The sequence below is a fragment of the Salmo salar genome, chromosome ssa19 (assembly GCF_905237065.1).
Source record: "Salmo salar chromosome ssa19, Ssal_v3.1, whole genome shotgun sequence".
Taxonomy (NCBI): domain Eukaryota; kingdom Metazoa; phylum Chordata; class Actinopteri; order Salmoniformes; family Salmonidae; genus Salmo; species Salmo salar.
The window spans coordinates 337120-350254 of NC_059460.1; the positions used below are offsets into that span (position 1 = coordinate 337120).

Consider the following 13135-nt stretch of genomic DNA (forward strand, 5'->3'; position numbering starts at 1 on the left):
TCTACTTTGCACATGCTTGTTTGACACAATGGTAAATGCCTCTTAACTATTACCAACATAGTTTATTATTGCATACTGATAGATTATTCTTCTTCTGTCACAGGCAACAGATCACACTCCTCCCCCTCTATCGTGTGAGTGGTTTAAAGTTGATCCTCTCCAACTCTGATTGGTCGACCAACTTGTGCTCACGGGCAAAACCTTCAGACGACTCCTCTCTTTATGCACTAGGATCAGTGAGTCAGAATAGAGGTAGGGACACTCCTTTAAAACTGTAGCTGGAAATCAGCAAGAAGAGGAGGCTACCGCGCTATGGAGGTTGCCAAGAACAGCAAAATACGATTTGCTTAGATAGGGGATAGTGGAGATTCCCATGCTTAAAGGTTGAAGGGACTGCATCTTTGGAACATTTAAGTTTTTCTCAAATTCGTAGCACGTACTGAAGGAAATGGCTATTTCTTGGATTTACAAAGTTTGGATCCTACTCTTACCCATTGTTGACAGAGCTCTGTCCAGTTATTCCGAAGACCAATGCAGCTGGAGGGGGAGGCAAGTATCACTTTATAACGGTTTATTCAAGAATGTAGGAAGGTGCAAAATAAAATAGCATTTTTATTCGTTCTGAATGTATTCGAAGAGTTCCGTTCAGCTTTGGTGATCAATTATCAGACCTTAGTTGGATCAAGACCAGACAGTTGTTGGGCGCAATTAAATGTTTCCAGTGCTTTGCAACAATGTATCGCGCGCGCTTTGGGGTTGCAGACTTGCAGAGTGAGCTAGAGAGGAGAGAGTTATGCCTTTAGAATATGATTTTTATGTTAATTCCACATGACACCGACGCAGTCCTTTGGTGACCAATAGGAGGCACTCCTTTTTTTCTGCGAATGGAAACCTCAGTTCAATGTGTATTTTGAAAGCCTGTTTTCCAATGATGCACTTAAAATCAGTGAAATGCACTCCAATCAAAATAGCAGGCTTGAAAGGTTCATCTGTTGTCATTCATTTTAGCCAGATTTCTTTGATGTTGCAAGCTCTCCCTCAGTCCCTCTCAAGTTTCCCCACATCTAAAGCCCTACACCCAAACCAAATATCCTGCAAGGTTTAGTGCAATTTCCTTCATGGTTTTTGAGAATTGCACCACATCCTACAAGCGGTATATTGGTGACTCCAACTTCAGCCAAGAGGACAACTTCTGAGGACTAGTCTGTCTGGCTTGGAGGTCATAGAAGTCCACTTGTATAACTATCTCCTTTCTCTCCCTCCTTTCCCTCCATCTTTCCATCCCACAGTGGTCTGTCCCAGCAGCAAGGCAGTGTGGAGCAGATCTCCCTCCACTGTTCTGAGGGTGCTCTGGACTGGCTCTATCCTAAGGGGGCGCTCCGCCTCACCCTGTCCCCCAGGTTGCCCTCTGCGGCAGTGGGGCCCGGGGGAAGCAGCTCGGGCCTGATCACGGCCTGCGTCAAGCCCTCCGAGCACTTCCACGGGGCCCAGCTCTACTTGGAGAGAGACGGGGTCCTGGAGCTCCTGGTAGGGGACCGTCTGGAGGAGTCTCCCCCAACCCGGGTGCGCTGCTTCAGCCGCCTGCCCGGCGAGAAGGTGGCCCTCTTCCTCCAGGCCACTCCCCACCAGGACATCAGCCGTCGCATTGCATCTTTCCGCTACGAGCTGCGAGGGGATTGGACTGCGCGCCTGTCACTCGACTCAAACCCCGTCAGCAGTAATGAAGGTGAGTTGGACCAAGGAGGGAGGCAGCCATGTTGGATCAGTTTGGGTCATGGAAGTGTAATATGGGCTGAAATAGATAAACATAAAATAAATAAACATAAAAGCGTGAACTATAAAGATTTCTCTCAATGCAAAGCAAGGAAAATAGTGTTTGAATATGCTCCTTTATAGCCGATGGGCCTAACAAACAACTTTTAGAATTTGTTTTAGCTCAGATTTGATCATTCAATTCTCCTCTCCCCTACATATTTCCTGTATTTCTCTTTTTGTGAGTCTCTGAGTCATATTACATTATATTTCGTCGGCAGAGTAGAGTGGGGGAAGTGTCCTCTAGTTTCCCTGGAAGCATAGGCCTGCAGACCCTGTCCCCTGGTTTAGATTTGAAGGCGAATGGAGAGAGGAGGGGGGAGGGTTAGGGGGTACAAAAGCCCAGTATGTGGGGCCTTCTCTCCAGAGCCTACAGCTCCTTTCAATGGAGAGTGTTCTGAGATTACTGCCGTTGCCTTGGCGACAGGGAGACCTCTGCCCCAGCTGAGATGCTCCCCTCTTTTGTTGAACGGCCCCTCTTTAAAAAGGCTTGGCTCTAGGAATACACCCCCTCCTCGCTCTAGAGTCTACACACACACACACACACACACACACACACACACACACACACACACACACACACACACACACACACACACACACACACACACACACACACACACACACACACACACACACACACACACACACTGGTTGGGCATGTGGGGAGGTTTGCTCTATGGCCAGGGAGGAGGCAGGAATCTCATTTATCAGACATTTTCACTAAGAAAGGGAATGTGTGGAGGGGCAGCTAGGTGGGTTGGGGGGTGAACTTCTTGGAACTTGCAAGGCCAGCAGAATGAAAACAAATGCTAGGGTGTTTTTGTAAAATGCAGTCAATTCAATGCAGCCAGGGTTTGGTTTCGCTCTGTGTAACTTGTGACCATCTGTGGACTGGGTCCTTGTATGAAACGGAAGAGGATGTATTTGATTTTCCACTGTGAAGTTTTAAAACTGATTAACAGCTGTGAACAGTAGTGGTGTGTGGGTTAAATCACTGGGGAAGCCAAGCCAGGAAAAAAGCCATATTACAACCTATTTTGTGATAATTGCGTTGTTTGCTCTATAAACCATCCATTCATACGCCACCGTGATATACAATAAGGCAGAGACAACAAAAAGACAAGTCACACATTGGCGGAATAAATTCAACCACACACACCTTTGTTTCATCACAAAACCGGAGAGCAACATGTATCTGGTGAAGTCCATAAAACAAATATTGCATGTAAAACAGTTGCTTAACCATGTTGTAGGTCTTGTAAGTTAAGGTTTCTAACAGTTACAGCAAGTCAGCACAAAGAAAACAGGAGCACTGCCTCTGCTATTCCAGCACCATTTCAACTTAAACATTTAAACATTTTTTTATTTTTTATTTAACCAGGTAGGCTAGTTGAGAACAAGTTCTCATTTACAACTGCGACCTGGCCAAGATAAAGCAAAGCAGCGCGACACAAACAACAACACAGAGTTACACATGGAATAAACATACAGTCAATAATACAATAGAGAAAATCTATATACAGTGTGTGCAATGAGGTAGGATAAGGGGGGTGAGGCAATAAATAGGCCATGGTGAAATTATTACAGTATGGCAAATTAAACACTGGGGTGATAGATGTGCAGAAGATGAGTGTGCAAGTAGCTGTACTGGGGTGCAAAGGAGCAAAATAAATAACAATATGGTGATGAGGTAGTTGGATGGGCTATTTACAGATTGGCTATGTGCAGTAATCTGTGAGCTGCTCTGACAGCTGATGCTTAAAGCTAGTGAGGGAGATATGAGTCTCTAGCTTCAGTGTTTTTTGTAGTTTGTTCCAGTCATTGGCAGCAGAGAACTGGAAGGAAAGGCGGCCAAAGGAGGAATTGGGTTTGGGGGTGACCAGGGAAATAAACCTGCTGGAGAGCGTGCTGCAGGTGGGTGCTGCTATGGTGACCAGTGAGCTGAGATAAGGCAGAGCCAGTGGGTTTGGCGACGGATATGAAGCGAGGGCCAGCCAACGAGAGCATACAGGTCGCAGTGGTGGGTAGTATATGGGGCTTTGGTGACAAAACGGATGGCACTGTGATAGACTGCATCCAATTTGCTGAGTAGAGTGTTGGAGGCTATTTTGTAAATGACATTGCCGAAGTCAAGGATCGGTAGGATAGTCAGTTTTTTTATGTTTGGCAGCATGAGTGAAGGATGCTTTGTTGCGAAATAGGAAGCCGATTCTAGATTTAATTTTGGATTGGAGATTCTTAATGTGAGTCTGGAAGGGGAGACACCTAGGTATTTATAGTTGTCCACATATTCTAAGTCAGAACCGGCCGAAGTAGTGATGCTGGACTGGTGGGTAGGTGTGGGCAGCGATCGGTTGAAGAGCATGCATTTAGTTTTGCTTGCATTTAGGAGCAGATGAAGGCCACGGAAGGAGAGTTGTAATGGCTTTGAAGCTCGTCTGGAGGTTAGTTAACACAGTGTCCAAAGAAGGGCCAGAAGTATACAGAATGGTGTCGTCTGCGTAGAGGTGGATCAGAGAATCACCAGCAGCAAGAGCGACATCATTGATGTATACAGAGAAAAGAGTCGGCCCGAGGATTGAACCCTGTGGCACCCCATAGAGACTGCCAGAGGTCCAGACAACAGGCCCTCCGATTTGACACACTGAACTCTGTCAGAGAAGTAGTTGGTGAACCAGGCAAGGCAGTCATTTGAGAAACCAAGGCTGTTGACTCTGCCGATAAGAATGTGGTGATTGACAGAGTCGAAAGCCTTGGCCAGGTCGATGAATACAGCTGCACAGGATTGTCTCTTATCGATGGCGGTTATGATGTCGTTTAGGACCTTGAGCGTGGCTGAGGTGCACCCATGACCAGCTCGGAAACCAGATTGCATAGCGGAGAAGGTACGGTGGGATTCAAAATGGTCGGTGATCTGTTTGTTAACTTCTTGGGGCTATGTGGGACGCTAGCGTGCCACCCGTGGTGCACCCTATCAACAGCAGGTGCATTTCAAGAGCGGCAAATTTGAAACCAAATAAATGTCAAAATTCAAATTTTTCAAACATACAACTATCTTACACCCTTTGAAAGATAAACATCTCCTTAATCTAACCACGTTGTCCGATTTCAAAAAGGTTTTACGGCGAAAGCATAAAGTTAGATTATGTTAGGAGAGTACATTGACAATAGCTGTGTGTAATGTTTTGTCAATTCAAAGACAGGCGTCACCAAAACCATAAAACCAGCTAAAATGATGCACTAACCTTTAACAATCTCCATCAGATGACACTCCTAGGACATTATGTTAGACAATAAATGCATTTTTAGTTCTATCAAGTTCATATTTATATCCAAAAACAGCGGTTTACTATGGCGTTGATGTTCAGGAAATCGTTTCCCTCCAATAACCGGCAGTCAAGTCAGCACCACAAATTAAATAATTAAAATTAGAAAACATTGGTCAAATATTATATTGTCATTTAAAGAATTATAGATTTACATCTCTTGAACGCAATCAACTTGCCAGATTTAAAAATAACCTTACTGGGAAATCACACTTTGCAATAATCTGAGCACTGCGCCCAGAAAAATAAGCTTTGCTATACAGACAAACGGCCATGTTGGAGAGATCTAAAATCGAAAATACTATGTAAATAATCCATTACCTTTGATTCTCTTCATCAGATGTCACTTCCAGGAATCCCAGGTCCATAACGAATGTAGTTTTGTTCAAAAAAGTTCATAATTTATGTCCAAAAAGCTCTGTGTTGTTAGCACATGATCTAAGCCAGCCGGACTTCTCGTCATGAACGAGGGGAAAAAATATATTTACGTTCGTTCAAACATGTCAAACGTTGTATAGCATAAATCATTAGTGCCTTTTTTAACCAGAACATGAATAATATTCAAGGTGGACGAATGCATTCTCTTTTATAACGTATTGGAACGATGACCTCGCGCGCCAGAGTCTAATCGGCCATCACCGTTCCAAGGCTCTTGTTCGGTCAGATCTCACAGTAAAAGACTCAAAACACTTTGTAAACGCTGGTGACATCTAGTGGAAGCAATAGGAAGTGCCAAAACATTAATCAACCCCTGTGTGTTTCAATGGCATAGGCTTAAAGGTAATTCAACACATCAGGTATCCACTTCCTGTCAGAAAATGTCTCAGGGTTTTGCCTGCCAAATGAGGTCTGTTATACTCACAGACACCATTCAAACAGTTTTAGAAACTTTAGGGTGTTTTCTATCCATATATAATAAGTATATGCATATTCTAGTTACTGGGTAGGATTAGTAACCAGATTAAATCGGGTACGTTTTTTTATCCAGCCGTGAAAATACTGCCCCCTAGCCCCAACAGGTTAACTTGGCTTTCGAAGACCTTAGAAAGGCAGTGTAGGATACATATAGGTCTGTAGCAGTTTGGGTCTAGAGTGTCTCCCCCTTTGAAGAGGGGGATGACCGTTGAAGCTTTACAATCTTTGGGGATCTCAGAAGATACGAAAGAGAGGTTGAACAAGCTAGTAGTAGGGGTTGCAACATTTTCAGTGGATCATTTTAGGAAGAGAGGGTCCAGATTGTCTAGGCCTGCTGATTTGTAGGGGTCCAGATTTTGCAGCTCTTTCAGAACATCAGCTATCTGGATTTGGGTGAAGGAGAAATGGGGGAGGCTTGGGCAAGTTGCAGTGAGGGGTGCAGGGCTGTTGACCGGGGTAGGGGTAGCCAGGTGGAAAGCATGGTAAGCCGAAGAAAAATGCTTATTGAAGTGATCAATTATTGTGGATTTATCGGTGGTGACAGTGTTTCCTAGCCTCAGTGCAGTGGGCAGCTGGGAGGAGGTGCTCTTATTCTCCATGGAGTTTACAGTGTCCCAGAACTTTTTGGAGTTAGGATACAAATTCCTGTTTGAAAAAGCAAGCCTTTGCTTTCCTAACTGCCTGTGTATATTGGTTCCTAACTTCCATGAAAAGTTATGTATCGTGGGGGCTATTCGATGCTAATGCAGAACGCCACAGGATGTTTTTGTGCTGGTCAAGGGCAGTCAGGTCTGGAGTGAACCAAGGGCTATATCTGTTCCTGGTTCCAATTTTTTTTGAATGGGGCATGCTTATTTAACCTGTTGGGGATAGGGGGCAGTATTTGCACGGCTGGATAAAAAACGTTCCCAATTTAATCTGGTTACTACTCCTGCCCAGAAACTAGAATATGCATATAATTATTAGCTTTGGATAGAAAACACCCTAAAGTTTCTAAAACTGTTTGAATGGTGTCTGTGAGTATAACAGAACTCATATGGCAGCTGGTTTTTGATGTAAATATGAACTTGATTGAACAAAACATGCATGTATTGTATAACATAATGTCCTAGGAGTGTCATCTGATGAAGATCATCAAAGGTTAGTGCTGCATTTAGCTGTGGTTTTGGTTTTTGTGACATTATATGCTAGCTTGAAAAATGGGTGTCTGATTATTTCTGGCTGGGTACTCTCCTGACATAATCTAATGTTTTGTTTTCGTTGTTAAGCCTTTTTGAAATCGGACAGTGTGGTTAGATAAACGAGAGTCTTGTCTTTAAAATGGTGTAAAATAGTCATTTGTTTGAAAAATTGAAGTTTTCGGATTTTCGAGGAGTTTGTATTTCGCGCCACGCCCTATCATTGGATATTGGAGCGGTGTTCCGCTAGCGGAACGTCTAGATGTAAGAGGTTTTAAGTTTCACTGGCCTTCCTCTCCGAACCGTAAAAGTAGCCACTGTCTGAACACTGCGGTGTGTATCTCTTTGCATGGTGGTTTGTTCTGGCTATTCATATCACGCCTCCAGAGCATTTGATCTTCTTTATAAGCTCATCTCCACCCTTTTTTGTGTCCTTTATGTGTGCAACAGGATAGGTTAAAGCTCAACAACTTTTTTACATAAAGCTTTGAAATATAATAACTTAACCATGTCATACCTACTTTTTTTGTTTTATGTGGTTTACAATATCAAACAAGGGAGTAAGCGAAGAGTGGATGGAATTGCCGTTTGTTTGATTAGTGGAGCTCCAACTGACTGGTTCTTTCTCCCCCCTCTCTCCCCAGGTGCCTGCAGACCCTGTAACAACACAGAGCTCCTTATGGCTGTCTGCACCAGTGACTTTGGTGAGTTCTCCTCTTTTACAACCTCCTGTTTTGTTGTCCGGGCTGACTTATAACAATAAAATAACATGCCAGACCAGGAATAGTTTGGCAGAGGTGTGGACTCGAGTCACATGACTGAGACTCGAGTCACAAATTGGATGACTTGAGACTCAACTTGATACAGAATAAAGTAACTTGACTTGGAGCCTCAAGACGGGACTTTGACTTGAGACTGATGACTTGAAATTATCTGGCCAGGGTTTGTCACTTATTTTGTGGCACTTCAAGAGCAAAAAATTAAACAAGCAATATATCATGACAGGTCAACCAATAGTGGCCGAGTCTTTGAAAGCTGCATCCTCTGAAGATTTATGGCGATCCATCCTCTACAATTTGACATTTTGTGCTTCACCCAATCCTACAGCAAATCAACAATCATTACAGCCATAAATGGTGATGCATTTTCAAAACGGAGGATACAGAAATAAACTGCGCTTTACATCGGCATATTGAGCTTAACGTCATTTGAGACTCGGACCTTGTGACTTCCATGTGGCTCGAATAATAGTGACTTGGTCCCACATCTGCAGTTTGGTGTCATTGCATTTTCTACCCCAATTCAAACTACATTTACTTCAATACAAAATGGCTAGAAAAGCCCCCCCCTCCCCCCGGGAGACAGTGCAGTGGACTAATCCACATGGCTCTAACTCAGACATAATCAGGCTGAATTATGTCTGGGATTATGGAACTGTTCCAGGAAGTTCTCCAATACTCATCATCATAGGTTAGTGCTGCATTTAGCTGTCTTCTGGGTTTTTGTGACAGTATATGCTAGCTTGAAAAATGGGTGTCTGATTATTTCTGGCTGGGTACTCTGCTGACATAATCTAATGTTTTGCTTTCATTGTAAAGCCTTTTTGAAATCGGACAGTGTGGTTAGATTAACGAGAGTCTTGTCTTTAAAATGGTGTAAAACAGTCATATGTTTGAGAAATTGAAGTAATAGCATTTCTAAGGTATTTGAACAACGCGCCACAGGATTCCACTGGCTGTTACGTAGGTGGGACGATTTCGTCCCACCGACCCTAGAGAGGTTAATCTAACCACACTGTCCGATTTCAAAAAGGCTTTACAACGAAAGCAAAACATTAGATTATGTCAGCAGAGTACCCAGCCAGAAATAATCAGACACCCATTTTTCAAGCTAGCATATAATGTCACATAAACCCAAACCACAGCTAAATGCAACACTAACCTTTGATGATCTTTATCAGATGACAACCCTAGGACATTATGTTATACAATACATGCATGTTTTGTTCAATCAAGTTCATATTTATATCAAAAAACAGCTTTTTACATTAGCATGTGACTAGCATGTGACTAGCATTCCGACCGAACACTGCCGGTGAATTTACTAAATTACTCACGATAAACGTTCACAAAAAACATAACAATTATTTTAAGAATTATAGATACAGAACTCCTCTATGCACTCGATATATCCGATTTTAAAATAGCTTTTCGGTGAAAGCACATTTTGCAATATTCTCAGTAGATAGCCCGGCATCACAGGGCTAGCTATTTAGACACCCAGCAAGTTTAGCACTCACCAAAGTCAGATTTACTATAAGAAAAATGTTATTACCTTTGCTGTTCTTCGTCAGAATGCACTCCCAGGACTTCTACTACAATAACAAATGTTGGTTTGGTCCCAAATAATCCATTGTTATATCCAAATAGCGGCGTTTTGTTCGTGCGTTCAAGACACTATCCGAAAGGGTAAATAAGGGTGACGAGCATGGCACATTTCGTGACAAAAAAATTCTAAATATTCCATTACGGTACTTCGAAGCATGTCAACCGCTGTTTAAAATCAATTTTTATGCCATTTTTCTCGTAAAAAAGCGATAATATTCCGACCGGGAAAGCGTGTATACGTACAAAGAGAGAGAAAATAAAAACATCTCGTGCCCTCGTGCACGCGCCTGAGTCTCAGAGTACTCTGACCAGCCACTATCCAAACGCGATAATGTGTTTCAGCCTGGGGCTGCCTCGATATCATTCAGCTTTTTCCCGGGCTCTGAGAGCCTATGGGAGCCGTAGGAAGTGTCACATTACAGCAAAGATCCTCAGTCTTCAATAAAAAGAGCCAAGATGAACAACAACTTGTCAGACAGGCCACTTCCTGTTCAGAATCTTCTCAGGTTTTTGCCTGCCATATGAGTTCTGTTATACTCACAGACACCATTCAAACAGTTTTAGAAACTTTAGGGTGTTTTCTATCCAAAGCCAATAATTATATGCATATTTTAGTTACTGGGCAGGAGTAGTACCCAGATTAAATCGGGTACGTTTTTTATCCGGCCGTGTCAATACTGCCCCCTAGCCCTAACAGGTTAACTGACTCTAATTAATGTTAGCCTCTGGTGGGCTAGGATCCTAGTGACTTTTTTATTACTTCAGCAGTTTTTTTACAGCTAAAACATGACCGGTTTCCCAGCAATTTCAACAATGTTTTTAGAATGTGAATAGCAGGTATTCAAGAAAATTACATTCATTCAAATATATTTCCTCCAACTTAGTCCACATTTTGTTGAATTATGATCTTCACATTTGTAACCGCTGTCACAAGCTCTATTGCCCAGATTAGTTTGTAACTAACTGGTGTGTCTCTTCTCCCCACAGTGGTGCGTGGTAACATCAAGGCAGTGTATGAGGACAGTGAGCTACGGGCGGCGGTAATAAAGGTCAGCACCACCCGAGTATTTCGCCAGAAATATGCCCTGTTTACCGGGACAGGCCACCTGACCCTCTCAGGCGAGATCAGGACCCTGCTGCAGTGTGGCGTCCGGCCCGGGGCAGGAAGCTTCCTCTTCACCGGCCGCATACACTTCGGCGAGGCGTGGCTGGGCTGCGCGCCCCGCTACAAGGACTTCCTCCAGGCCTACACTCAGGCCAAGTTGGTCCAGCAGCTACCCTGTGAACTGGCTGTGGACTGAGCAGACCACCCCAAATCTTGGCTGACTACTTCCCTGTAATAGGGCTTGCCTCACAATACAGCCTTAACTCGATCAGCCTGTCCTCTGGTTTGCCAAACCTCAGAGTGAAAGGCGAGGAAGATGGAAGCTCACCTGATGGTGAAGCTTCTTAGTCTTCCCCAAAGGACTGAGGAGTTGGGCATGGACATTCTCAGCAACATTCCCAGTGCAATATGCAGTCCTGTGGAGATATGAAGGACACCGTGTGGACTAGATGAGATTAAATCATTTGGCACGGGACAAATTTTCCAGATGCCAATATGCTTATTCGGAATTCTCAGAAGAGCTTTCCGTAACAACAAGCAACAATTTGTCAGGCATGGATTCAGAGCTATTGAGTGTGACTTTGTCTTTTAAACTCAGGAATATATGTGAAAAATTCTGTGGTGAAGTTAGTCTGTTTTAGAAGTTACACAATTGCTATTCCAGTAATTGACCACAAGGCTGTGGTGTTTTTCTATGGTGGTCTTCAAAATGGCCACTCATTTTATTCAATGTTTTTTGTTTGGGAAATCTACCATTTTGTGTGCAAGATGTTCGCACAAATGTGTAGTTGAAACAAACAATGGTGGACTATTGTTAGTGTTACGATTCTTTATTGGAGATTAGGGAGGGGCTTTCTCTTTTTCAAATGTTTTTTTTTTTATCGTAATTTGCACTGATAAGGGAATCATCTGGAAAGTCTGATGCTGCAAGCACTGAAAACCAAAATGAAAAGCTGATTGATGTAGCATAGAAGAGGTGTGATCAAACTTAATATATGTACAGATATTGCTAGCGCATCTTAATGCTAGGCTAGGGCTGGCACATGTTAGCGCTAGTGTAGAAGGTTCAAAGCTCGCTTCGCTCTAGTGCTGAAAGCACTTTCACGACATTAGTCAACTCAGAGAAAAATAATCTCAAAGTACACACAGGGCAATTCTGCCTTTTAGAACCCTGCATAAATATTTAATGAAGAGCTTTTATGATACTGTTCACTTCCAAGATTTCATTGTGTTATCTCAGTTTGGTTGAAAACTTTTAAAGTTTTATATGCTGATTTATTTTAATTTGAAACCGTTTTTCCAGTTGAAAATAATTATTTTGCAGTAGTGTTTCCGATTGCAGCCATTTTGTAGTTATTCATACCCATTTTCCACATCAAAAAATTGCCAACTGTAAGCCTAAGAAAGAAAGCTGTCTGCAAAATTCTAAGAAAACGGATGTCTTGATATTGAGATGCTATATGCCTACTGGCCCAGATTTATGTCATTGTTACTGTATTAATGGGAGTTTGTGAGGACATTTTTTATGTTTGTGGGACTACGACTGTTGACAACTGCAATATTCCCCTCAGTAAAAGTCCAATGGGATATGTCTCAAAGCTGGCAGAAAGAGTTGCAGTAGCAATCTAATTTTCACAAGCATGCGTCCGAAATGTTGATCACCATGTTGAGCCGTGAAAACCTCAAGCAATTTAGTCCAAATATCAATACTGAATTCTTCAAGCAATATTCATTGTATTTGCGTAATAGTCTTTACATCAGCTTTGGGGTTAGCAGTAAGTATGTCTGGGATCATTTACGAGGGGGACAAAACATGTCTGTATGTCAATTCTGGTCAGTCAAAAGACGTCACGTCTTATGTGCACTAATCGATGAAGGGAGCGGTTAATATCAAATTAACGTGATGTGTCATGTAAAAAAGAAATACACAATACTGCCATGTTCGCTGATAGTGTCAATGTTCCGTGTGATTTGTGTTCATACCAATGTGAATGTTAATATGTACAGTGAGGGGAAAAAAGTATTTGATCCCCTGCTGATTTTGTACGTTTGCCCACTGACAAAGAAATTATCAGTCTATAATTTTAATGGTAGGTTTATTTGAACAGTGAGAGACAGAATAACAACAAAAAAATCCAGAAAAACGCATCTCAAAAATGTTATAAATTGATTTGCATTTTAATGAGGGAAATAAGTATTTGACCCCCTCAATCAGAAAGATTTCTGGCTAACAGGTGTCTTTTATACAGGTAACGAGCTGAGATTAGGAGCACACTCTTAAAGGGAGTGCTACAAATCTCAGCTTGTTACCTGTATAAAAGACACCTGTCCACAGAAGCAATCAATCAATCAGATTCCAAACTCTCCACCATGGCCAAGACCAAAGAGCTCTCCAAGGATGTCAGGGAC

The 13135-nt window shown here is 42.6% G+C and overlaps 1 protein-coding gene across 1 annotated transcript; it reads left to right on the forward strand.

The window, feature by feature from the left end:
- Window positions 1-200: 200 nt before the first annotated feature.
- LOC106578246 (meteorin) lies at window positions 201-12680 on the forward strand. Its single transcript, XM_014156898.2, has 4 exons — window positions 201-549; window positions 1290-1726; window positions 7879-7938; window positions 10609-12680. The coding sequence occupies exons 1-4, from the start codon at window positions 449-451 to the stop codon at window positions 10920-10922; spliced, it is 912 nt and encodes a 303-aa protein (XP_014012373.1). The 5' UTR covers window positions 201-448; the 3' UTR covers window positions 10923-12680.
- The last annotated feature ends 455 nt before the right edge of the window (window positions 12681-13135 follow it).